The following is a 27734-nucleotide window of genomic DNA, read 5'->3' on the forward strand; positions in this document are numbered from 1 at the left end:
AGTTTCTCTCAGTGTCTTGTTTATCTAATTTATCCAAAGTTCACTCCTCCATATTTCCTCATCAATTGATTTTTTTTTAAAAAAAAAAGGACTCACGAAAGATCATTAGCATTTTAGTGCAAATTTCTCCCATACACATTTTTTTGTATACAATTTGGCCTAACATGAACATTTTTGACAAGCAGCTTTCCCTAATATAAGACATACCTGTATGTTATCTTCACTAGCACGCACTTTACACTAGTATGTGCATTTTTATACCCACTACTCAGCTGAGCCACAGCATTTCCAAAATGTGGAGACAGGCGGATTTCAAAGGATGCCTGGCTTTCATTCTGCAGCTTGTTTTAGGAAGTGCAAATTAGATAAGTTTGCTTTTAAATGAGAACGGAATCAAATTTCTCCCCCCAGCCCTATCCTTGACCGTTTGGGCCATGGTGGCTTGGAATTATGGGAGTTGGAATCCAACAACATCTAGAGAGCATAGAGTTGAGGAAGGCTGCATGAGGAGGGTGTTTCGCTCCCATTGGCTTGTGGTGCAACAGCTATTCTGAAAAGGAGAGTTAGGTCACTGGGTCACAGGCAGGAGGGTGTTAAGGAAAAAGTGAGATGAGAAAGAGAGGCACTGTTTTCTCAGCTCTCCCATATGGGAAGTCGCCTTTTGTGTTTCCATTTTTGATGAAGAGCTCATCCAAGCTTGGCCCTGGAGTCCCATCTCCATCCCTGCACAATCTAAGGTCATCGCTGTCGACTAATCAGGCCTCAATGCCAGAAACATTCACCACTGTGCTTTTCCCCGACTTGGAGAGCATTTTCCTGTGGAAACAAATAATGGAAAGCTAAAGCATGGGTGAGCATAGATAAAAATGCTTGTTTATCCATCTTTTTATTCCAGTGTTTTTATCCTTTTTCATTCCAATCTTCAGCTGAAAAAAAGCTCCCGGAGCAACATACAGAGAAAAAAAATAAGACAAGTCAGGTTAACCTACCCTCTTTGAGGAAGCCAGTATGGCGTAGTGGTTAAGATTGTCAGCTTAGGTCCTGGGAGAGACCAGGGTTCAAATCCCCACTTGGCCATGAGGCTCATTGGGTGACCTTGAACCAGTCACCATATGTCAGCCTGGCCTACCTCACAGAGTGATTGTGATGATAAAACGGGGAGGAGAACCATGAGTGCCACCTTGGGCTCCTTGAATGAAAGGTGAAATATAAATGTGACAATAATTAAATTTCTATCGGGGGAGAGGCACAACTGCCATTCAAAATTAGTTGTGTGGGGTTTTTTGTTTTTTAAAAAGTCTGACATAGATGAAAGTATACTTGTGCTAAAAAAGAAAGAAAGATGTGATAAAGAACAGTGATCAATAATATAAATAGGGCAATAGTGTTATGGAACAACCAGTTATAGATCCAGCCAATCTTTTTCAGATATGTCCCAATTAGCCCTGAGTCCTTGGACTAACTGAACTACAGGTTAATTACTTACTGAACCTCAGGTTAATTACTTAATTCGCTCCGGAGGTCCGTACTTAACCTGAAACTGTTCTTAACCTGAAGCACCACTTTAGCTAATGGGGTCTTCCGCTGCTGCTGCGCCACTGGAGCACGATTTCTGTTCTCATCCTGAAGCAAAGTGCTTAACCTGAAGCACTATTTCTGGGTTAACAGAGTCTGTAACCTGAAGCGTATGTAACCCGAGGTACCACTGTACTAGATTCGAAGAATTTGTGATATACAACATAAGGTTGTCTTTGTAGAGAACAGGCTCTTGACAAAAGGAAAAGTGCTCAGCTAAAAGACTTTTTTCAGCCACTGACACACCAGTGGAATTATTTGGACACATTCCCCAAAGCAGATGGAGAAGGTTTTCTAAGCCAAGGACTCAGGACCAATTGGGATATATCTGAAAAAGCATTAATGGTCAAAACATGTCTATAACTGATGGACCATGGAAATCACTACAAACTGCTATCACCACCATCCTAATCAGGCTGCTGTGGCTACCAACTGAAACATGAGATGGGATCAGTAGATGAAAGACTGGTGGAGGAAGATCACCACTGGAGAAGGTTAAGAAGAGATTCCCATCATTGCTATGCCAATATTTGGTCCTCATTTCCTACCATGGCTATCCTTCTCTCCCCCATATGAACTCACCCATTGTTTTCTGTGCCTGTTCCGGATGAGTTTTTGCCCAGGATATTGTTCCTACAATACATCAGCAAGCCACGCTGGCGCTTGTAGTAGCAGAAGACATCCATCATCAGCAAAGCCACCAAGAGGATGATCAACACAATGAGCACAAGGATGCCAGTTCCCAAACCTTGAGTGTCTGGAAGGGGAGGAAGGACATCCATTTGCAAGAGCAGATGGGAAGGACATCAGAATGCAGGAATCCTTTCGCTAGCCTTGAGCAGAGAATGACCCCCATTGTGAGCAAGGGCACCAGCCAGAGGGGGAAAGCTGAGGTGAAGGTAAGTCAGCCCAGACTCCTGGCATGTACTGTGGCTGTAAGAAAGACAGCCATTGAGAGCAACAGCAGGATTGTTGGCTGGGAGTGAGGCATATTGTGGTTCTCAAAGTTCTCTAGGACCTTTGATAGAGTGCAACTTCTCAAGCTGCAATTCCTTTGCACCTATATAAGATTTTATGTCTGGCCCTTGATCTTTTGCTTTGTGCCACAAAATAATTGAGTTTATTTTGCCATTCTTTTTAGTGAAGGGGAGGGGACTGGCAGTACCTGAAACAGATATGAGAATCTAAGTAATATTTTATTACTGCAGTAACTGATCCAGCTTAGGTTAGTACGCTTCTATTTTATTTTATTTTAGATCCTGTTGCATGCTTTCAGAAACATTTGTATAGTTCCTTCATCCTATTTTAAGTCAAATATGAGAGCTATTCCTAGGTATTTAAAGCCACCAAGGGCTATGGCTAGGAGAGAGTTAAGAGAGAAGCCAATTGAGATCCCTTGTGTTCAGACTGACCAGAAGGATTGTTGATTTTGAAAAAATTATTCATAAATCTGCCACTTAATTAATTTGCTTACCACCAGAAAGTTCTTAATTTTTAGTTGAAATCTCATTTCTTGTCATTTGAATCCATTGACTCAAGTCCTACCTACCCACCCTCTGGAGCAGAAGAAAATAAGCTTGCTCCATGCTCCAACCCTTCAGATATTTGAAGATGGCTGGCATACCACCTCTGAAATAAATTTAAAAAATTGTCCAGTAGCACCTTAGAGACCAACTAAGTTTGTTCTGGGTAAAAGCTTTCGTGTGCATGCACACTTCTTCAGATACACTAAAACAGAAGTCACCAGATCCTTATATACAGTGGGAGGCTGGGGTGGGGTTTTTCTAAGAGGGGTAGTAGGAGGGCAGATGCAACTAATAGATTATATGGAGATGGCGGAAATGACTGGCAGAATCCGAGACCAGGGAGAGGAGACGGTGGAGGAAGATTGGAAGAAATTTAAAATTTATTTGCAGAAATATTGTAAAATTTTTGAATGTTAAGGACATTGAAATGAATCGCAGGGGCTTTAGCAACAAAGTAAAATGTAAGATTGGATTAACAACAGATAAATTAATAGGATATGAACTTGCTGAATTAATTTCTAAAAAGGGATACAAGAACGGGAGACGTGAGGAAGTCCGGAAAATAAGTTAATTGAAGATGAGAAATTAAGAAAGAGGGAATTTTTGTTTTTTGTTACTATATGTGTTTTTATCTCTTTTTCCTTTTTCTTTTGATGTGTTTAATGTTTGTATTTTTGTATTGTATTGTCTTTTGTGATTTTGTATTCTCTTTGTCTTTGTATGCTTTTTTATTGTGAAAACTTAATAAAATATTTATTAAAAAAACAAAACTAAGAGGGGTAGTAGGAGATGGGTGATTGACTCAGTTGGAATGGTAAACCTGTTGATGACTGCAATTAGTCCCACAGGAAAAACCAAGGGATAGCATGCAGATGACCAAAAATAGCTTTAGCATATGTGTCAGGGAACTGACATCGGAGGAAAGGGAAGTGGTAAGGCTCCCAGAGACTGGGAGAGAGTCAACAGCCAAAGCAGGGACCAGCAGGGGGAGCGCGGGGTCTCTGGAGGAGGATCTCAGTAATGCTGAGAGAGACGCAGCAGCCCAGGCAGGAAGCAGCAGGGGAGAGAAAGGGGTGAGAGACACTTCGAGCGAAAATAGCGGGGAGGTGTCAGAAGCAACTGCAGGGAGACCCATACTTCGCCGGAAGCTGCCACGTCGTGAGTCCAGGAGACGCGTTTCCGTTAAGGAACTTCTTTGCTGGAAGCGCTTCCGCAGACAGCCACTGTCAGACTCTACTAGTGACTAGAGCAGACATGTCTGAGGAGCTCTGTCACACACAGAGGTTTGTGGGGTCGCACAAACTCTGAAGGGGCACAATTTTAAGCACAAGCAGCTAACCATCCCCTGACAGCAGTCTGACAGTCTCTGTACGCTGCCTGTGCAGGAGAAAGCATCATGAGCAACCCAGTCGGAACCGGAGACGCAGGGGTTGGAGCTGGTCCAAGCTTGGAGGAAAGGTATCAAGCTCTGGAGGTCCAACTTGCGCTGCAGACGGCGAGGCTCGAGGAGAGAAGGGCTCAGGATGCTGACAAAAAGGGGAGAACCACTCAGTTCCCCAGAAAGGTACCAGGATTGGTGCAGAAGTTTGGGGGGGACCCCAAGGATTACCATGCCTTTAGGACTGAGATGCAATATGCTCTGAATGTGCAGTTTGATGAGTTCCCTGATGAGGAATCGCGAGTTGCGTTCGTAATTGGGCATCTTGAGAAGGGGGCGCGGGACTGGGTTCGACCCCTGATGGCAACGCACAACGATATCCTAAAGGACACTATGAAATTCTTTCGTGCAATGGATATCATGTTTTCCAGCGATATTGAGGAAGGGTTGGTACGCAGACAGCTAATGGCTTGCAAGCAGGGAAGCAGATCTGTCCGTGAGTACTGGACTGAATTTACCATGCTGATTCACAGATTGGGGTGGGATTTATCGGCGGCACCCATTCAGATGCTATTTGAAGAAGGTCTTTCTTCAGCTGTGAAAGACGAGCTGGCCAGGAGCCCCAGGGCGGGGTCTATGGATCAGCTGACCAAATCTGCGCTGACCATTGGAGCGCGCCAGGAGGCAAGAGCCTTGGAGAGGCGGGAAGGGAGAGGGGAACGTTGGAAGGAGTTACGCATTCCAGACATTCCTGAGCCAGCTTTCCCGCCGGCAGAGCCGATGGAAATCGGAACAGCCCGCGCGCGCGCAGTTTCAAAGCCCAGTGAGGGGGCGAAGAAGGAGGGAAAGGGAGCCCGGAAATGCTATCTCTGCCAACAGCCAGGCCACTTTGCCAGAGTCTGCCCCCAGAGGAAGGAATGGCAAGGGATGGTGGGAGCTGTTGAGGGGGAAGAGCAGGGAGAAACGGAGCAGGTAAAAGCCAACGCCTGGTTGCCAGCAGGGCACTGCAGCCAGGCCAAAGAGCAGTGAAAGTGCCCCTGCCCCAAGTGCCAGTGCCAGAAGCTCCTCGACCTGCTCTAGTGATTGAAGTGTCGCTAGAGCTGCAAAATGGACACCCCCTAAAAATAAAGGCGCTGTTGGACTCAGGCAGCTCCTGCAATTTCATGAGCAAGGAGTTTGCTGCTGAGCACCAGATACAGACTATCCCTTTAAGCAACCCCCTGCAGGTGACCACGATTGATGGCAGGGAACTGTTGGGAGGAGGCGTCAGCTTGCAGACCGTCCCAATGATAATGAGGGTGGCAAGGCACACAGAACTGATAGCGTTTAATGTGGCCACCTTGGGAGGCGCTCCCATTATTTTGGGAATGAGCTGGCTAGCCCTACATGATCCGCTGGTGGGCTGGCATCAAAGAGTGGTTTCCTTCGGTTCCGCACACTGCTTAGAACACTGCAGGGCGGAAAAGGGGTCAGCAGGGGCCCAAGCCACCCTAGCAGGGACGGAAGTGATGGAGAAGGGGAAGGTGCCACCACAGTATGCTGATCTCAGCGACGTGTTCAGCGAGAAGGAAGCGGACCAACTACCCCCGCATAGGCCCTTTGATTGCCAGATCAATTTACTCCCTGGAGCACAGCTTCCTGTAGGCAAGTTGTATGCCATGTCAGACAGGGAGATGCAGGAGCTGCGAGCGTTCATTGACAAGAACCTGAAGAGAGGCTTCATCAGAGAGTCCAAGGCAGCGGGGGGTAGCCCAGTGTTTTTTGTGGATAAAAAAAACACGGACAAGCCGAGGCTGGTATGTGACTTTCGGGCCCTAAATGCAGTGACAGAGCCGGCGGCTTTTCCTATGCCCAGGATTGATGATATTTTGACCAGGGTGCGAAAAGGAAAATTTTTTACAAAGCTGGACCTAAGGGGGGCGTACAACCTGATACGTATAAGGAAAGGGGATGAATGGAAGACCACCATGTTCACCCCTTTGGGGGCATTTGAATACCTCGTTATGCCTTTTGGATTACAAACAGGCTCCGCGTGTTTTCAAGCCTTTATGAACCATGTACTGGGGCCTTTGCTCTACAAGAATTGCGTGGCCTTCTTAGATGACGTGTTGGTGTATTCGGAGAATGAGGAGCAACATGTGAGAGACGTCAGAGAAGTGTTGAGCAGGCTGCAAGCCAACAGACTGTGGGTGAAACTGGAAAAGTGTCAGTTTCATACCAAGGAGGTGGAATTCCTGGGGTACCGCTTGTCAGACAAGGGGTTGGCCATGGACCCCGGCAAGGTTCAAGCGGTGCTGGAATGGAAAACACCCAAGACCAAGAAGGATGTGCAGAGGTTCCTAGGGTTTGGAAACTTTTATCGTAAGTTCATCCGAAACTTCGCCCACCTGACGGCGCCCATCACGGACTGTCTCAGCAGCAAAAAGAAGTTTGTTTGGACGGGGGAGGCGGAGCGAGCGTTTGAGGAACTGAAAAGGGCCTTCGCCTCTGACGAACAACTTCTACATGTGGATTTACAAAAAAAGCTGAGGGTCGAAACAGACGCTTCTGACAGAGCCATAGGGGCGGTGCTTCTTCTGCAGCCGGGGAAGGAGGGGTCAGAGTGGCGACCGTGTGCCTTCTTTTCGCGAAAGCTGAACAAATCTGAGAGAAACTACACGGTGCACGACCGGGAACTTCTTGCTATTTATGAGGCCTTCCGGAGATGGAGGCACCTACTAATTGGTGCACAACAGAAGGTGCAAGTGTGCACGGACCATAAGAATCTAGAGTATTGGAGAACTGCGCGAGTGCTCAACCAAAGGCAGTTGAGATGGGCCCAGGAGTTCTCCAAATTTAACTTTGAGATTTGTTACGTACCAGGCCCGGAGAACGTTAGGGCGGACGCTCTCTCACGCAAACCTGAATATTTGGAGGGAGAGGGTGCACCCGAAGAGACCCATGTTATTCCCGAGGACCGCTGGGTGTGTGGGGCGGCTTTGGTGGGGCAAAGGGAACTGGTAGAGGGAACGGTGCAGGATGAATACGCCCAGGACAAACTCAGGGGTCTCAGGAGGGAGGGAGACAGACCCGGGGGTTTTGAGGAGAGAAACGGGGCGTTGTATTACAAGGGAGCGTTATACATACCGGAAGGGGAATTGAGGGAAAAGGTACTCAAGCAACTGCACGATAGCCCCACAGCAGGGCATTTTGGGCAACACAAAACCATGTGGCTGGTTACCAGGGAATTCTGGTGGCCCAAGGTCAGGGAAGATGTGCGTGAATATGTGAGAGGGTGTGACCGATGTCAACGAGCCAAGGGGGAGAGGCGGGCACCGGCAGGTTTATTAGAACCACTACCCACGCCGGAAAGACCATGGGAGGCAGTGGCAATAGATTTCATGACTGATCTGCCCAGGTCCAAAGGGAAGACAGCCATTATGGTTGTGGTAGACCTGTTAACCAAGATGGCCCACTTTATAGCCTGCTCACATGCGGTCACAGCAGAAGAAACCGCTAGATTGTTTGTGGAAAATGTGTTTAGGTTGCATGGTGCCCCCTTGAGGGTGGTTTCGGACCGAGGGAAACAATTTACTTCCAGGTTCTGGAGGAAGCTCATGAGCTTATTGCATGTAGAGGTGAATTTTTCCACTGCCCGTCATCCAGAAACCAATGGGCAGGCGGAAAGAGCTAATGGTGTCCTCCAGCAATATTTGAGGTGTTATGTGAATGACAGAGAGAATGATTGGGTGGAGAAGCTGGCGTTGGCAGAATTTGCCTATAACAATGCAGAGAACGTGTCCACGGGGATGAGCCCTTTTTTGGCCAATCACGGGTGTCATCCCCGAGCCTTCCCAGGAGGGGAGGGGGAGAACTGGAGCGTTCCTGCCGCAGAACAGTTCGTTGAAGAAATGGAAGCGATCCATCGCCAGCTCCAACTTAATTTAAACAGGGCGAAGGAGGAATATAAGAGGCAGGCAGACAAAACCAGAAGGGAAGGGGAAAGCATTAGGGTGGGGGACCAGGTGTGGCTGTCCACCCAAGGGTTACCATTTAAAGGAGGTTGTAAGAAGTTAAGACCCAAAAGACTGGGCCCATTTGAAGTCACGCAACAGGTCAACCCAGTGGCTTTCAGACTCCGGTTACCGAACCACATGAAGTTGCACCCAGTGTTCCACAGATCATTGCTGTCACCGTATATAGGGGACAGAGAGGGGAGGGTCAATAGGGGACCAGCTATGGAGGAAAAAGAACACAGCTACCATGTAGCGGAGATTCTCGATTCTAGGTGGAGGGGAGAGCAAGTAGAGTATTTGGTAATGTGGGAAGGGGAGCCGGAGTCGGAAAACACCTGGGTCAGGGCAGAGGATGTAGATGACGAGGTTTTGATTGAAACTTTTCATCAGAGATTCCCTAGAAAACCCCAGCCAGTGGCGAGGTTCCGGAGGGAATACTTCGCCACCACCGACGACGAAGAAGAGTTGGAGGGGTTCGCTGATTCCGAGGTGGAGGAGGATTCAGCGAGTCGGAACGAAGACCGATGGAGGGAATTGTTCGAGACGTCTGAAGATGAAGAGGATTCTTTTAGGGGTTTCAGCTCCTCACCGCCCAGAGGAGAAAGTAGGGGCGGGGGAGAGGGGGGCCCTGGAGGGGAGGTGGATGTCAGGGAACTGACATCGGAGGAAAGGGAAGTGGTAAGGCTCCCAGAGACTGGGAGAGAGTCAACAGCCAAAGCAGGGACCAGCAGGGGGAGCGCGGGGTCTCTGGAGGAGGATCTCAGTAATGCTGAGAGAGACGCAGCAGCCCAGGCAGGAAGCAGCAGGGGAGAGAAAGGGGTGAGAGACACTTCGAGTGAAAATAGCGGGGAGGTGTCAGAAGCAACTGCAGGGAGACCCATACTTCGCCGGAAGCTGCCACGTCGTGAGTCCAGGAGACGCGTTTCCGTTAAGGAACTTCTTTGCTGGAAGCGCTTCCGCAGACAGCCACTGTCAGACTCTACTAGTGACTAGAGCAGACATGTCTGAGGAGCTCTGTCACACACAGAGGTTTGTGGGGTCGCACAAACTCTGAAGGGGCACAATTTTAAGCACAAGCAGCTAACCATCCCCTGACAATATGTAACGAGACAAGAATCCAATATCTCTATTCAGACCAGGTTTCTCCATAGTTTTCAGTTTAGTAATAAGTTGTAATTCAGCAACTTCTCTTTCAAGTCTATTTCTGTATATAAGGGTCTGGTGTCTTAATGAGGGTGAAAGAGGAGAGTGCAAAATATGGTCTGCAGCTCAACATCAAAAAAACTAAGATCATGGCCACTGGTCCCATCACCTCCTGGCAAATAGAAGGGGAAGAAATGGAGGCAGTGAGAGATTTTTCTTTCTTGGGCTCCATGATCACTGCAGATGGTGACAGCAGTCACAAAATTAAAAGACGCCTGCTTCTTGGGAGAAAAGCAATGACAAACCTAGACAGCATCTTAAAAAGCAGAGACATCACCTTGCCGACAAAGGTCTGTATAGTTAAAGCTATCGTTTTCCTAGTAGTGATGTATGGAAGTGAGAACTGGACCATAAAGAAGGCTGATAGGTGCGGAATTGATGCTTTTGAATTATGGTCTGGAGGAGACTCTTGAGAGTCCCATGCACTGCAAGAAGATCAAACCTATCCATTCTTAAGGAAATCAGCTCTGAGTGCTCACTGGAAGGACAGATCCTGAAGCTGAGGCTCCAATACTTTGGCCACCTCATGAGAAGAGAAGACTCCCTGGAAATGACCCTGATGTTGGGAAATATTGAGGGCACAAGGAGAAGGGGACGACAGAGGACGAAATGGTTGGACAGTGTTCTCGAAGATACCAACATGAGTTTGACCAAACTGCGGGAGGCAGTGGAAGACAGGAGTGCCTGGCGTGCTCTGGTCCATGGGGTCATGAAGAGTCAGACATGACTAAACAACTAAACAGCAACAACAAGGGTCTGGTGACTTCTGTTTCAGTGTATCTGAAGAAGTGTGCATACATACAAAAGTTTATACCCAGAACAAACTTAGTTGGTCTTTAAGGTGCTACTGGACAATTTTTTAATTTTTTTATTTATTTTGACTGCGTCAGACCAACATGGCTACCTACCTGAATCTAATATCACCTCTCAGTCTTCTCTTCTCCAGGTTAGTGTCAACATTCTGACTTTAAGCCAATTTTTTGCAACTCACCTCCTTGAAGAGTAACCTTCTTCTTGCTGCTACCCTGATCATTGGCAGCTGTTATTAGTAGTTCTGAGAGATCCTCTTGTGATGCTGGCGTGAACTAGAGCCAAAATTAAGAAGGAGAATTTAAGATGCATCAAAATGTGAAGTGGAATAGTGTTCTGCTGTGGCAAGTGAAGGAACACTTATGAGGTTTTCTTTTTCCAAAACTTGCACCTGCCTTCTCGAGCCTGGTGCCCTCCACATGCTGCTAGACTACAACTCCCAGCATTCCTGACCATGGGGTTATAATCTGAAACATCCGGAGGGCAGCAGGTTGCAGAGAAGAGTGGCTTACACTGCAGGTGTCCTCAGCGACCATTGGTGGCTTCATATTGCTTGCTTACTAGGGCTGAGCAGAAACAGTGATCCAGTCTAAAATTCATGAACTTAACCCAACAATTCAAGGAGGGGTGATTTCATGGAGTAGCCCCTCACCCAACTCTTGTGGGGTTGAGTTTACCCTTTCATTGTGAAGTGAACAACTGGTGGGTGGGTGGGAGAGAGAGAGAGAGAGAGAGAGAGAGAGAGAGAGAGAGAGAGAGAGAGAGATCTTTCATTAAATGTTCTTTAAATGCTCTGCAGCCTCCCTAGCTGCCAACACTTCCTTATCTGCAAATGCCTCAAGGGAAAAGTTAAGCTGCTAGAACCACCAAGGGCAATTTGTCCATCCGCCTTGCCCCACGTTCCCTGTCTGGGTCCTTATAAGGTGAAGGCACTGCTTAAGTATTCTTGCCTTCTCTTTGCATTTTTACAGGGAATGTTCTTTGCCTTTTGGATGTGTTTGGCTTTTAATACTTTTGAAATGTCTTGAATTGGTATGATTTGTAGTGTTTGTTTTTACATTATTGTATTTGCCTGTATAGGGTGGCGCTGTGGGTAAAACCTCAGCGCCTAGGACTTGCCGATCGCATGGTCGGCGGTTCGAATCCCCAGGGCGGGGTGCGCTCCCGCCGTTCGGTCCCAGCGCCTGCCAACCTAGCAGTACGAAAGCACCTCCGGGTGCAAGTAGATAAATAGGGACCGCTTACCAGCGGGAAGGTAAACGGCATTCCGTGTGTTGTGCTGGCTCGCCAGATGCAGCTTGTCACACTGGCCACGTGACCCGGAAGTGTCTGCGGACAGCGCTGGCTCTCGGCCTATAGAGTGAGATGAGCGCACAACCCTAGAGTCTGGCAAGACTGGCCCGAACGGGCAGGGGTACCTTTACCTTTATTTGCGTGTATGTTTTGTGAGCTGTCTTGGGGGCCTTATTGCCTGAAAGGCAGTGTATGAAGATGCAGTTAGCATAATATATCAGCATAGGAAACTGAGAACGCTGGCTACCATGCACCTGCAATTGGCGGGCTCACTTATTTTGTTTTTGAATGAAGTTCTTCCTTTTACCATTCTTTTTTTAAAAAAAAACTCCTTTCACTGATCTCCATAAAAGTTTGCATTAAAATTTTCATTTGATTTTCATTTTTTTAAAAAACAGGCACAGTACACAGCCTTCCCAACTTCCAGAAAAGGCCATTTGAGGTCATCACTGAGTTTTCAAGAAGTGTTTTGTGGAATTTTGGGGTTCCTTTGAAGGGGGACCCCTGTAAGCTCACTCAGCCCAGCGTATGAAATGATCTAGCCACATCTCTGGGTGTCCTGATGTAAAAAAATAAATGCTGCTGTTTTTTAATGGTGTTGCTATGGTTGCACATTTTGGAAAAGAGAATTGAATGAAGATATTTATTTAAAAATCATAAATGGCAGACATGCTTTCCTGGCTTATGTCTTATGAGTCAGTCCTTATAAGTGGATCCTGAGACAAATGTTTCACTGAGGAGTGCTCCTGTTCAGGATTCCATTCTAGTCAGTCATATCCCTTTCCAAGATGTTCCATTTGCTACCACCACCAGTTTTAGATCCCAACACACACAAACACACACACATATGAAACAATTGGTTGGTCTTCCATGGCCACTGAACATGTTCAGTCCTCATTAGGGATGGAGGAGAAATCTAGTTCAGTTTGAATGAATGAACTTTATTACGGTCACAGACCAGGATAAAAAAAAAACACATATAAATAAAATAGCAGTTAAGATTTTTTTAAACTGATAAATGTTGGAGCAAATAAGGACAAAGGAACAAGCATAGGATAAAACATCTGAATGAAATACAAGATTAAACACAGATAATGGATGGATAAAAACTGATAATTAAAACAGATAAAAACTAAAAACAAATAAAAACATGCAGTTAAAACAACTGTAAGAGCGTAAGAACTAAAAGACTCGCAGTTAAAACAACCAAAAGAGGCTGCAGAGTAGAAGCCTCTGAAATCGAGGACACTCACAGCATTAGAAACTGGTGTGCAAATATGGTTAAAACAGACAATTAAAACAATGTACAACAAGAAATTTAGAAACAATTTGCAACAATAAACTATCCCAGGGAGTTGACTCAGAGTCACCCATGGAACCGAGTTTGGGGATTTTCATGCCGGACTGTTTTGACACAAACTGAAGCATAGCTCTCCCTCAGAGCTGAAACTTCTGCTAATTTCGTGATGCAATCCTCCAAATGAAAAGCATACACTTCCATAATAGGGGGGGAACATGCATAGATGTGCATATGTTTGCAGAAATGACCGTGTTAAAAATATACTGTTGGCATCCATCTGTCTCAAGAGACAATGGAGTGTGCCTCGGGCGGGGGGGAGTCAAACTGCTAGTTAGCAGCACCAAAGTGACCTCCCTAGGATGCAAGCCTGGACTGTGGGTGGATCTAGACACGGGGGGGGGGCTATAATTAAGTCAGAAATTAGATCGTTATAACAAAAGAAAATAAATCTCTATGGAAAATGGGGTTTTAAAATTTCCTGCTCTCTTGCGCCATCTGTTGTTGCATGTCTATAGTGCAGTCAAATCGCTGTTTCTTTACTAATGTAGCTGAGTCCTGTGTGTATGCAGGCCCTGGGCCCCACTCTGGCCCTTGCTGATGTGGTCCAAAGGAAAGCAGAGCAACCAGAGGAGGGCAACCAAAATGGTCAAAGGCCTGGAAACGATGCCTTATGAGGAACGGCTAAGGGAGCTGGGCATGTTTAGCCTGGAGAAGAGGAGGTTAAGGGGTGATATGATAGCCATGTTCAAATATATAAAAGGATGTCACATAGAGGAGGGAGAAAGGTTGTTTTCTGCTGCTCCAGAGAAGCGGACACGGAGCAATGGATTCAAACTACAAGAAAGAAGATTCCACCTAAACATTAGGAAGAACTTCCTGACAGTAAGAGCTGTTCGACAGTGGAATTTGCTGCCAAGGAGTGTGGTGGAGTCTCCTACTTTGGAGGTCTTTAAGCAGAGGCTTGACAACCATATGTCAGGAGTGCTCTGATGGTGTTTCCTGCTTGGCAGGGGGTTGGACTCGATGGCCCTTGTGGTCTCTTCCAACTCTATGATTCTATGATTCTAATACTTTTGGCACCAGCCAGGCTGCAGAAGTTGTTGGAAGGTACAAGATGCCATCAAACCATCTTAGGGAGTCCACTCCAGATTTGTGTAGGGTTGACTCCTTAGCCTTTCCTTCTCTCAAAGATGCCATACACAAAGCAGTGGAGGTTTAGGATCAGAGTTTTCCTTCTTCTGGATGGGCTATCTTTCCAGGTTGGGGAGCCCCATCTGCCCCTCACTTCCCTCTACAGCACATGCAGAAATTGCCTGCTTAATTGTTGGACCCTCTATTGCTCTTGTCCGCTCAATCTGCCAGAGCCTGTCTTCACATGCAGAGGAAGCATCTTAACTCAGCAAGGATTTGTGACTCATTGGCTACCCGCACCTGGCTTAGTTGGCTAGTCAAAGCCTTCCCTGGGGTTTGGCAGTTGTTTCATGCCAACAACTTCTAGCAGCCACAAGTGAGAGCTGAGTGCAAGGTTCACCAAAGGTGAACAAACTACCCCAGAAGGAGCACAATGTGCCCCCCACCAGAGGAACTACCCCTCCCCTCACAGCCCATACTGTGTTAGGCAAAATAGCACTCCAAAATTCATATATATTCCAGAACTTGCCAAACTGTCAGGGAGGATCCGGGACCAGGGAGATCAAAGATACCAAAATAACTGGAGTAAATTTATTGAATATTTAAAGAAGAATTGTAAAGAGGTCAAGACACTAGCAGGATTGCCATAATACCTCCAATGTATAATAGTACTAATTTGAGAATGATGTGTGTGATGGAAAGAGGATAAATATACCAGTTGTGGGGAGGGAGGGGGGGTCGCGACTCGGCAGAGTCAAAGGAAATGTATGGTGCTATTACAATTAGTTGGAAAAGAATATGTAAGGAAAACAATAAAAATTCACTTGGCCAAAAAAAATAAATCATATATATTCTGACAACTGCTCCCTAAAATGCTGCTGAATTTTCATGAAGATTTTTTAAAAAAAAAAAATGCAAACTGATAGGGGAAAGTGCAGAACTGAATTTAAGGTTGGAGAAGTGGGGATGAGGAACTGAGAGAAACTGAAACTGACCAATTTGTCGGGAATGAGTTGGCTGTTGACCAATGCTCAGGGATGATGCAAGTTGTAATAAAGAAACAACTCAAGGAGGATAGAAAGATTTTTGAAAGACAAAATGGTGCAGAAAATTCCAATGGATAAGAAACAACGATTAAATGAGCCAATTGAAATAGAAGAGATAGAGGAGGCAATTAAAGACTTAAAAAGAGGGAAGGCTCCGGGACCTGATGGATTCACAGCGGGTTACTATAAAGAGATGAAATCTGTACTTGTGAATCCTTTAAAGGAAATTATGAATAACATCTTAAGAAAAGGGGAAATCCCGGAGACCTGGAAAGAGGCGTATATTACCTTTATTCCGAAACAGGATGCAGATTTAACCCAGGTTAAAAATTATAGGCCAATCTCGCTATTGAATACGGACTACAAAATCTTTGCAGGAATTCTGGCGAGAAGACTGAAATCCCTATTGGCAGAAATTATCCACAAAGACCAGGCCGGATTCCTCCCGGGCAGATATATGAGGGACAACATAAGATATATAATTAATATGCTAGAATTCCTATCGACCAGGATTGACAAGCAAGCAATAATGATGTTCGTAGATGCGGAAAAAGCATTTGATAATGTGGCGTGGGACTTTATGTTGAAGAACTTGGAACACATGGAAGTGGGTAGAAATTTCTTTAATGGTGTGAATGCAATATATAGAGAACAAAAAGCTAAATTGATTATAAACAACATCGTGACGGAAGAAATAAAGATACAGAAAGGCACAAGACAGGGATGCCCACTCTCCCCGCTGCTATTCATAATGGTATTAGAAGTTCTCTTGAATTCAATCAGGCAAAATGGGAAAATTAAAGGAATAACAATTGGACAACATGCTTATAAGACCAAAGCATTTGCAGACGACCTAGTAATAATGACGGAGGATCCAATAATTACAATAGAAGAAATCCTAAAGGAAATAGACCAATTTGGGGAAATAGCAGGCTTCAAATTAAATAAAAGGAAAACAAAGATGATGGTAAAGAATATGGACCAAAGTGCAATAGAAATAATCCAAAACCAGTCACAGATACAGGCGGTCAAGAAAGTGAAATATCTGGGGATTTGGCTCACGCCTAAAAATATAGATCTATTCAAAAACAACTACGAGCCAGTGTGGAAAGAAATAAGAAAAGATTTGGAAGTATGGGGAGGACTGAGATTGTCCCTTTGGGGAAGGATTAATACTATTAAGATGAACGTGCTACCGAGGGTACTATTTCTATTCCAGACTATCCCCATAATTAAGGGGAGCCGAACGTTTAAAGAATGGCAAAGAGTGCTATCAAGATTTATCTGGCAGGGCAAAAAACCTCGAATAAAATTTAAACTGTTGACAGACAGAAGGGAAAGGGGAGGTTTTGCTCTGCCGGACCTGAGACTATACTATGAGGCATCATGCCTCTGTTGGATAAAAGACTGGGCTAAATTAGAGAATAAGGAGCTACTCGATTTAGAGGGCTTCGACAACAGATTCGGTTGGCACGCCTATCTATGGTGTGGCAAGAGCAAAACACACAAGGAGTTTGGAAATCATATCTTTAGAGGCCCACTTATCGAAATATGGGAAAGGTATAAAAACATCTTAGAACCTAAAATCCCGCATTGGCTCTCACCTCTTGAAGTGATGAGTGTTAAGAAAATTAATATGAGAAGAGACTGGGCAACATATGGCCAATTATTAATGAAAGAAGATGGGAAATGGAAAGTAAAACCATATGAGCAAGTTAAGGAGTATGTGTATGACTGGCTACATCACCTTCAAGTTAGTGAGATGTTCAGAAAAGAGGCCAAAGACAGAGGGTATGCAGATAAAGACTCAAAATTTCAGACGGAAATTATAAATAATGAGGTGAAAACAATATCTAAAATGTATAAGATGTTGCTGGATTGGAATTTGGCAGATGAAGAAGTTAAGACAGTAATGATTCGATGGGCTAGTGATGTAGGCCATGCTATACAATTTGAGGATTGGGAGAATTTATGGAAAGAAGGTCTGGATTTTACTGCGTGTATGACGGTTAAAGAGAACGTCATGAAGATGTTCTACAGGTGGTACATAACACCTGCGAAACTATCGAAAATGTACAAAGTAGACAGCAAATGTTGGAAATGTGAAAAGAAGGAGGGCTCCTTTTACCACATGTGGTGGGAGTGTGGGAGGGTGAGAGAATTCTGGGAAGAAGTCTATGTCGAATTAAAGAAGGTGCTAAAGTATACGTTTATTAAAAAACCTGAAATCTTTCTGTTAGGGATGTTAGGGAATGAAATAAAAAAGAAAGACCATAAGTTTGTTTATTACGCACTCACAGCAGCAAGGATAGTTCTTGCCCAGAAGTGGAAAAAAAAGGAAATGCCAACAATAGAGGAGTGGAGATTGAAGTTATTAGACTACGCGGATTTAGATAGATTAACAGGGAAGATCAGACACCTAAGAGACCAAAAGTTCATTAAGGATTGGGGGAAATATGTAGACTATCTGGAATATATTAGTAAAGGTCAAATAACGTTAAGGGGATTTAGAGAAGCACTGTGAAAGACTAAGAGGTATTGTTTAAGGAAAATAGAGGAAGAGGAATGCGTAATGACAATACAAACCAGGCAATGTGTAATCTTGATTTTGACTATGGAAGATTTACGGACGAGCTGAAGGAAGTCCAGAAAGAGATGACAGAGATGACAATGTTAAATTGATAGGTAAAAAATTCTTTTTTATTGTGTATATTGTACATTTGTTTTGTGCTTTGTTGCTATTTTTCTTTTTTTCTTATGTCTGCTGTTGTGGTCTTTTTTTTTCTTTCTATTTTTCTTTTCTTCTTTTTGGAAAACTAATAAATATCTATATTGATAAAAGCAAGTTGTAATTCAAAACAGCCTTACCTCAAAGGAATACGTATGTCTGTCTTGGTCCTGCGCCACTTTCTTGATATCATCACCTTTGAAAACCTTCCCCTTCCAAGCAATGGAGACAGAGGGGGGAGGGTAAGCCAAGATGCTGAAGTTGTATTGAGCAGGTGACCCAATCGGGGTGGCAAATGAGTCACCTGTGAGGAGCTCTATCCTTGGAGTGACTGGGAAAGCAAAGCAGATTGACATTTGTTACATAGGAAGCTAGCTTTTGCCATTATATTACCTCTGGGTAAAACATAGTGACTGCCAAGTAATATATTTTCTGTATTTCTGATGTACTTTGCTTTAGAAAAATTGTTTGCTTGTCTTTGGACCGTAATAAAAAATGTGGGTATTAGCTATACAGTGGTACCTCGGGTTAAGAACTTAATTCGTTCTGGAGGTCCATTCTTAACCTGAAACTGTTCTTAACCTGAGGTACCACTTTAGCTAATGGGGCCTCCCGCTGCCGCCGTGCAATTTCTGTTCTCATCCTGAGATAAAGTTCTTAACACGAGGTACTATTTCTGGGTTAGCGGAGCCTGTAAACTGAAGCGTCTGTAACCTGAGGTACCACTGTACTGACTGGCAGCAGCTCTCCAAGACCTCAGGCAGGAATCTCTCTCAGCCCTACCCTTCTCTTTCCAAATCAAAAGACCCATCCACTCCTTGCTTCCTAAACTTTACCTCTGATTAGGTCCATCCACTCCACATACAACCAAATTTACAACCCTGGCAGCCTAACAGAGGCCAAGGCTCCTATCTCCCAGCCCTGTGCTAAGAGATTCCAAACATCTCTTACATTTAATATTGAGGGAGATGACCATGGCAACAGTTTCATTCCGCTCTTTAATGCTGGCCTCGCAGGTGTGAACACCAGCATCTGAGGGTTGGGAGTCCTTTACCACCAACGTCCCATTTGCAAGCACAGAGACTCGTCCTCCTGCCCAGAAAGGAGAAGCAAATTAGCAGTGGTGATAGTGGGATATATGTTTTGCAGGTACATACTAGCAAAATATCATAACAAATGCCAAAAGCAAAAGGGATGTCGAGAACTGAACATTGAGCAAGACAAATACCTGCACCTAAATCAAGATCAGCCAATAACAAATGACCAATGACAGATCAGTATAACACATTTCCAAGTAACATAAATGGGTTTGCATTATCCTGTACCTTATTGCTTCAAAATAAATTAGAAAGAGACTTCATTTCTCCATAAAGACATTGTCTATGCTCTCTCTGGTTCTAACCATATGTGTGAGCTTAACCCTGCATACAATGGTCAAGATTTTAGTCATCCATTCTCTTCCCCCCACCCAAGTTTTGTCAAATAATAATTTTGGCAGAGGTCAAGAGATGTTGTATTAACCCCTTGTCCTCTAATAGTACAGAAGAAGCAAAATAGCAGAGGTGCGAGTGGGTTTTCTATCTAGGGGCACCTCTGAACAGAATATCCTACTCACCATCTCCGATCTTACTGATTTCCTGGTTTCCAAAGGTCCATCGTATAGTCGGTGGCGGGATTCCAGTGGCTTGACAATCAAAGGCTACACTTGTGCCCTCAACAACTTCCTTCGTGGGCTCCATGGTGGTCACAAACTTCGGTCTCTCTATGGATAGGAACATGGGAAGTTGAATTGTACCGAGCCAAGCCATCTAGCTGACTGGCAGTACTTCTCCAGGATTTCTGGCCCCACCTGAAGACCTGGGATCTTCCACAGGCAAATCACAACTTGGGGTAAAAAATCAGGGTCAGGGACCCTTTTCAATATGAGGGATGCATTCCCTAATGGGCAGGTTTCCAGGGGCCACACGGCAAGCGAGGCCAGAGGCAAGAAATGGGGCAAATGTAGATGAGCCAGTCAACCCAGAGACATTATCATCATTAAAGGGAACGTTTCAGTAAGGCGAGACCTCTTGAGGTTGAGTGGCCTTGGGGGTCCCAAGGGCCAGGTAGAGAGGCATGGGAGGCCGCATCCATCCCCTCCTCCCTGGATCTGAGGTTCTCGGTCCCTGCTCTAGCATATTGCAGGAACGTCAATAGAATGTCACTTACGGACCACACGGATTTTGATCTGGGCAGTTGCCGTGTCTCCAGACTCAAAGTCGCCTTTGCAGGTGAAGATCCCTCCCACCTGTGGATCAGGAAGAGTCATCTCCAACCCCTTAGACTGCTCGTCGATATGCCGCAATGTGTACAGCTCTGAATCCTCGATGTCGGTATCCTCTGGGTCAGTCCAGGTCAAGGTAGCTTCCCCACCTGCTCTCACTGACATGCGGAGGAATTAAAATGCACAATTAATAGATCACCCAGGTGGGGTGGTAGCAAGGGAAGGAGGAATGATGAGAAACCTGACCTGATTGATAGGTAAAGGTAAAGGGACCCCTGACCATTAGGTCCAGTCGCGGACGACTCTGGGGTTGCGGCACTCATCTCGTTTTATTGGCCGAGGGAGCCGGCGTGCAGCTTCCGGGTCATGTGGCCAGCATGACTAAGCCGCTTCTGGTGAACCAGAGCAGCGCACGGAAATGCTGTTTACCATTCTGCCAGAGCGGTACCTATTTATCTACTTGCACTTTGATGTGCTTTTGAACTGCTAGGTTGGCAGGAGCAGGGACTGAGCAACGGGAGCTCACCCCCATCACGGGGATTCGAACCGCTGACCTTCTGATCGGCAAGCCCTAGGCTCTGTGGTTTTGACCACAGCACCACCCTCGTCCCTTCTGATTGATAGGGCTATCCATTAAATCAGGGGTTGCTAAGAGGGTTGCCAAACCTTCAGGGCTGACCTGAAATCTTCAGGTTTGCCTTCCTCCACTCAGGTGGCAGAGGGAGGGCTTGTATCTCCAGGTATGTAAGACTGCCTTAAAAGGGTTTTTAAAAAACATAACAATAATAAAGAGACTGTGCAGGCACCTGCTGCAAATGATTGCCTAGATCTCTGCGAGAGGTTCTGCCCTCCTCCGCTCCCTCCCCACTTCTGCCAATTAACCTCCATTCCAACAGCTCAGTGATGGGAGGTAGCACAGAGGAAGGAAAAGGAATGGGCTGGGCTCAAGATGAAGAGAGGTTTATGAGTCTGCATGCACACCTGGAGCAAGGTGTAGAGCTCTGGATGCAGGTGAAGCAGGTGGAAAGCAGGAGGAGGAATGAAGCCCTGCTGCCTCCAGAATGTGTGTGTGTGTGTGTGTGTGAGAGAGAGAGAGAGAGAGAGAGAGAGAGAGAGAGAGAGAGAGAGAGAGAGAGATGGAGAGAAGAAAAAAGTGCCTACAACAGTTTCTCTGTTTTGCAAACATGTCCACAGGCCCCCTGACAGCTAGCAACCCTTCCATCAAATGAGTGGAGAGTTGTATAATAGAAAAATTATACACACACAAATAGACTATCTTAAAAAGTTGGATGAATGGGTGGGTTGTTGTTTTAAGGAAAGCCCAGATTTTCGCAAAAACAGGAGCCACTCTGCTCTGGAAAGGGCAGTGACTATGTAGTTGTCAAACATGTCCAATCATCTCTTGAAGACCGAATCTATGTACAATTAAAGTCTGGACAAATCCCACCAAGGATCCCGGGAAGCAACAGGGATTACCCCTTACAGAGCTATAATTCCCAGCTGCCTTAACAGTTCCCATTATTCTTTGGGGTGGGGGGGAATGTGATTTAAATGTATGCTGTGTACACAACTTGAGTGCAGGTGGGGAAGGAAGAGGTTCTGTGAATTTTACACAAAAGGAAATGTGCAGATAGAACAGCGAGCAGCTGGGAGCCTGTCCCACCTCTGAGCCCTCTTCCTGTCTCCCCAAAGCCACAAACAATTGGACTTTAAAAAACAAACAAACCAGATGCCGCATGGTTATTTAAATACATAAGCAGCAAACATAATTTTAAACTAGTTTTTTTAAGGCAGACCACGCACACCCCCAGAAGCAGGGTTGGAGAGAAGCCAAACTGGAAACGCAAGCAACGTCCACTGTGGAGGGAAGCAGGTGTGTCCTCTGAAGGAGCACGTCAGACCATTGCTCTATTTACTTCAGTGCTGCCTACACTGACTGGCAGCAGCTCAGATGTGGGGTGAGCTTTCCCTGCCCTATCTCAAGATGCTGTTTGCAAAAGATGTGCTCTGTCGCTGTGCCGTGGATCTTTCCAATAGGAAGCTTCCTTATACCGAGACAGATCATTGGTTTATCTCGCTCTTCACTGTCTATCTCAGGGATTGGGAGCCTGAGGTCTTGCAGATACTGTTGAACTACAATGCCCATCATCTCTTGACTGTTGGCCATGCTGGCTGTGGATAATGGGAACTAAAGTCCAATAATAATAATAATAATAATAATAATAATAATAATAATTTATTTATACCCCGCCCATCTGGCTGGGTTTCCCCAGTCACTCTGGGTGGCTTCCAACATAATATTAAAATACAATAGTCCATCAAACATTAAAAGCTTCCCTAAAGAGGGCTGCCTTCAGATGTCTTCTAAAAGTTTGGTAGTTGCTTTTCTCTTTGCCATCTGGGGGGAGGGCGTTCCACAGGGAGGGCGCCACTACCGGGAAGGCCCTGTTGCTTTGCTTCTTGCAGCAAGGGAACTGCCAGAAGGCCCTCGGCTCTGGACCTCAGTATCCAGGCAGAACAATGGGGGTGGAGACGCTCCTTCAGGTATACTGGGCCGAGGCCGTTTAGGGCTTTAAAGGTCAGCACCGACACTTTGAATTGTGCTCAGAAACGTACTGGGAGCCAGTGTAGGTCTTTCAAGACTGGTGTTATGTGGTCTCAGCGGCCGCTCCCAGTCACCAGTCTAGCTGCTGCATTCTGAATTAGTTGTAGTTTCCGGGTCACCTTCAAAGGTAGCCCCACATAGAGCGCATTGCAGTAGTCCAGGCGAGAGATACTAGAACATGCACCACTCTGGTGAGAACTGTTGCAAGTTTATTTGGCAAAGGCATTGGAGAAGCCTCCACGCAGTGGCGTAGCGTGGGGGGTGCCAGGGGTGCCGGCCGCACCGGGCGCAACATTGGGGGGGGGGCACGTTTGGCCGGCCCTTCGCAAGACAAAAGTCCATAGGGAAATCTCCGGGACAGCGGGGAAGCGCAGCGCGTCTTCCCCACTGTCCTCGGACCTCCTCCGAAGCCTGGCGGTGGGGCAGAGAGACCTCCTCCCGCTGCCAGGCTTCGGAAGGATGCTCCGAAGGCTGGCGACGGGAGTAGGGCTCTCCGCCCCACCGCCAGCCTTCGGAAGGCTGCTCCGAAGCCTGGCGTTGGGAGGAGGTCTCTCTGCCCCACCGCCAGCCTTCGGAAGGCTCCTCCGAAGCCTGGCGGTGGGGCGGAGAGACCTCCTCCCGCCGCCAGGCTTCGGAAGGCTGCTCCGAAGCCTGGCGGTGGGGCGGAGAGACCTTCTCCCTGCGCCAGCCTTCAGATGGCTGTCCTGAAGACTTGTGGTGGGAGCAGTGGCGTAGCGTGGGGGGTCAGGGGGGGCCTGCCGCACCTGGCGCAACATCTGGGGGGGCGGAAGAGACTCGAGTGCTAAAATCCACGGGTTAGGGGGCGCAAATTACTTGCCTTGCCCCGGGTGCTGAGAACCCACGCTACGCCACTGCCTCCACGGTGAGTCCCACAGGCCTATAGATTACACAGTTATATACAGAGGCATTCTCTCACCTTAGCTTTACACATGCATAGAAATTAAGGGCTCACCCACACTGTTTTTCTTTTCTTTTTTCCCACACTGTTTTTCCTGGTATTCCTTCCATTTGTCCCGTGATTCCTAGGCATGGGTCCAAGAGGTTCATGTTTTTTGACCCACTGTTTTCCCTGGAAAAACCTGCTGTTTACCACTGAAATGAAACAAATGCTGATCTTCTGCCACAAACCCTTTGTTCTCATTGAGCAGTATGCAGCCGGTTTTGCCGGGGACAAAAAAAAAAGAACCTCTCCTTCCCCTTCTAACTCTACAATTCTATGATAATCACGGGGCAAACAGGACTGTGGACATGCCCCAAGTCCTGTTCATGGAGGAAAAGTCACCCTGCGCCATCACAGTTGGATGCCTGATCCAGCTAGAAGAAGAAGGTGTTCACTCTTATCAGGCTGGGTGAAGGCTGAGCTTTTCCTGCACAAACCTCCTTGACACACCTCCTTAGTGCAGGCTGGATAAGCAAATTCCCCTAACAATATTTTTAGAATCATAGAATTGTAGAGTTGGAAGGGAACCCGGGGGTCATCTAGTCCAACCCCTTCAAATGCAGGAATCTTTTGCCCAATGTGCTGGGAATTACCAGTATAGGGGACAGAACTACCTAAACTGTATAGAAACTTGTATGCTACTACAGCAGCAAGAATGCTACTCTCCCAGAAATGGAAAGAAGCAGAAGTCCCAGCAAAGGAAGAATGGATACAAAAACTTACAGAATATACAGAAATGGCGAAACCACTGTTAAAGGTTTGTTTGTTCAACGATTAAAGTCCTACGTGATCTGAGTTCAGACCCGAGAAATCCAGGTCGGTTTCTATCTATGCAGCACTATTTTTAGTACGAAAGGACCAAAATAGTGGGACCCATGCTAAATAAACGTCCCAATTAAAACTACTGTCTACCACTAAAGTAGTAAACATGCCCACCTCATAAATCAAAATTACCAGAAGATAACAAACTTTTTTTATATAAAAGAATGGAAATGTTCTGTTGAATATTTACAGATAAATTGTACACAGATAAGAACTTTGGCAGTATTATTGTAATAACCTGCAGTTTTATATAAGAATATATATCTAAAGTAGATGACTAAATGAGCAAATTAAGTTAATTTGAAGTAGGTGTTAAAAATAAATTTAAGGAACTGCAGGAAGAGAGGAAAGGAATTCAAGTTCTGAAATGTTAAAATGATTGTAAAACTAGTGAAATGTATAAACCTGAGAAGCAGAAATGAAATTTTTAAAAAACCAACAATGTGGGGGGGGGGACTCAAACTCGTGACCCTGTGATGAAGATTCTCATGCTCTACCAGCTGAGCTATCCCAGACATTCTGGGTAAGGGGAATCAACCAGTTCCCCACTGCTGGTCTCTATTGACTGGCAGCAGCGAATCTCTCAGGTTTCAGACAAGGAAGAGATGCTGGGGTTTTGAACCCGGGGCCTTCTGCATGCAAGCAGGCACTCTGCCACTCAGATCACCCTGCAGGGGCCCCAAATACTGTGCTGGCTCCTGCTTTGATGCATATTCGTGTGCACGCTCTCCATTATCCGCTTTCACCTTTGCACAAGAAATACGCTTTCTCGCCCAGCTGCACGTCCCCATTGCCAGGAATGATCTCCAGAGACGTCTTGGCGGAGTAAACAGCCCCTAGGAAGAGGAAAGAAGCACATTGTTTCGTCCAATCACAAGGCAAAGTCCTTTTATCTCAGAGCATCTAGTCAGGGCTAGCCGACCAGCACAAGCAAGCATTCCAAGCAGCCACAGCCAGTGGAAGTGGTGTTCAGGCCACCACTTAAGCAGCAGATTATTCAAGAGGCATACCCTCATCATCCTCGAGGACCCCACAGTGACGCCAGGGTGCAGCTTTATAATTGCATGGTGCAACAACAACCAAAACATGCCCTGGACCACTTTGGAGTCCAGTAAAAGTAAAATGTATGTGTTGATTATCTACATTTCAGTCACTACACTGGCGAGTCAGCTAAATGTAAATACGGGGGAAATCACTCAAAAGGGGGAGAAAGTGTGCTTTCTTTGACCCCACTCACACCATACGTTTAAAGCATTATGATACCACTATAAACATTCCCCCAAAGAATTCTAGGAGCTGTTGTTTGTTAAGGTGCTGAGTTGTTAGGAAAGGCTCCTAATCCCCACCCCCCACCCCCAGAGTTACATTTCTCAGAGTGGTTTATCAATCCCTCTTCCCAGGGGCCTCTGGGAATTGTAGTTCTGGGGGGTCTCTTAACAATCCTCAACCAAGTATGCTATCCAGGAATCTGGAGCTGGGGAAAACCATGACTACTGTTTTAATTGTATAGTGCAGTTGGAACCTAAGTCATGGCTATTAATTTCAGTGGTTCCAACTGTCAAAACAGTATCATCAAAACAGTATCATGCAAAACAGTACAATCAAAACAGTATCATGCCCCTTATCATAGTCATGGATTTCGACGCGGGTGGCGCTGTGGGTTAAACCACAGAGCCTAGGACTTGCCGATCAGAAGGTTGGCGGTTTGAATCCCCGCGACAGGGTGAGCTTCCGTTGCTCGGTCCCTGCTCCTGCCAACCTAGCAGTTCGAAAGCACGTCAAAGTGCAAGTAGATAAATAGGTACCACTCTGGCGGGAAGGTAAACGGCGTTTCCGTGCGCTGCTCTGGTTCGCCAGAAGCGGCTTAGTCATGCTGGCCACATGATCCGGAAGCTGTATGCCAGCTCCCTCGGCCAATAAAGTGAGAGGAGCGCCACAACCCCAGAGTCGGTCATGACTGGACCTAATGGTCAGGGGTCCCTTTACTTTACCCTGAATAGGTCTAGCATGAACTAGAACCCAAAATAGGTGTTGACTCATTCAAAACTATCCTGTTAGGCATTCAGAAAACAGCAGCATCAGCAGCAGTAATTTGCCGTTAGGAAAACTAAGCAAAACATTTGCTTGCAGGTTTGAGCTAGGGCAAATGGCAGTTCAGCTGGCATCTCCAGTTAGCAGGTAACAGGGAAAGAGCAAGTAACGGGGAAAGACCTTTTTCTGCCTTAGATTCTGGAGAGTTTCTGCCAGTCAGAGCAGATATTGCTGGGTGAGATGGACAAACTGGCTGGCTTGGTACATTCCTAGATTTTCTAGGTTTGAGATTACTTGCAGAAGCCTTCTCATCCAGGGGCACTCCAGCCCATCACTATCTCATCCTCTGTCCTTTTGTAGCCTAAATGCCCAGGCAGTCCACAATATCCCCATGCAAGAAGGAAGCATTACTGGGCTTCAGAGAGCCCCCAAAGTTTGCAGAAGTACCATTGGGGCAGGGAGGGGGTTGGAGGGGTAGGAAATATATCATAGATTAAAAAGCGAGAAAAGTCTGATTAGGACCATGCATGGTCACCGGCCACAAAAGCACTGAGGAAAATTGGGGGAAGGCTAATGGGATGCAGTATTCTGGGAGAGAGTATGCCAGACTGGCTAGGACCTTGAAGAGGGGCACATCGCACTGCAATATTTTGTTGCAGGTCTCACTTGCTCCCTTAAAGAAAAAGTCATAAAGAGGAAGGAACGAAATAGCCAAAGAGCTAATACTAAGGGACTGTGGGGGGTGCAGTCTAGACACCCATAAACTCCCTTCGTGGAACAGGGCCCTTTCTTTCATTCATTCATTCATCTTACCTGCTGCAAACATGAAAATGAGGAATCTCCCTGGTTCCATCTTTAAAAGGTGGGGATAGGAATTGGGCTTCTTTGCCATTCAGCACCAGCAGTTTGGAACAGGGACTCCTGTGTCCTGGGCTATTTATAAGGCTTTTTCGCCCACCCACCACCCTCCCTCCCTCTCCCTCCCACCTTTTCTTTCCTCCCTGCTGTGTGCCCCTGTGGCATGGGGGGGGAGGAAAAGGGCTGGAGCAGGAAGTCAGGGTGGGAGG

The 27734-nt window shown here is 46.1% G+C and overlaps 1 protein-coding gene across 1 annotated transcript; it reads right to left on the minus strand.

Annotated features, from left to right (window-relative positions):
- Positions 1-81: 81 nt before the first annotated feature.
- Positions 82-27576, minus strand: LOC309537193 (neural cell adhesion molecule 1-like). The gene is made up of 9 exons (XM_082231837.1): positions 27481-27576; positions 25383-25472; positions 20194-20406; positions 19601-19747; positions 18937-19077; positions 18126-18316; positions 10669-10762; positions 2158-2332; positions 82-816 (listed from the first exon to the last, which is right to left on the minus strand). The coding sequence occupies exons 1-9, from the start codon at positions 27557-27559 to the stop codon at positions 756-758; spliced, it is 1191 nt and encodes a 396-aa protein (XP_082087963.1). The 5' UTR covers positions 27560-27576; the 3' UTR covers positions 82-755.
- Positions 27577-27734: the final 158 nt, after the last annotated feature.

The sequence above is a fragment of the Podarcis vaucheri genome (genome assembly GCF_965113315.1).
Source record: "Podarcis vaucheri genome assembly, chromosome: 7".
Taxonomy (NCBI): domain Eukaryota; kingdom Metazoa; phylum Chordata; class Lepidosauria; order Squamata; family Lacertidae; genus Podarcis; species Podarcis vaucheri.

Coding starts and splice junctions, on each gene's coding strand:
- LOC309537193 (XM_082231837.1), bottom strand. CDS start 27,559: ATGGCAAAGAAGCCCAATTCCTATCCCCACCTTTTAAAGATGGAACCA. Junction 20,407..25,382: donor AGCGTATTTCTTGTGCAAAG/GTGAAAGCGGAT, acceptor TCCGCATGTCAG/TGAGAGCAGGTGGGGAAGCT. Junction 10,763..18,125: donor GACATACGTATTCCTTTGAG/GTAAGGCTGTTT, acceptor TTTTGGCTCTAG/TTCACGCCAGCATCACAAGA.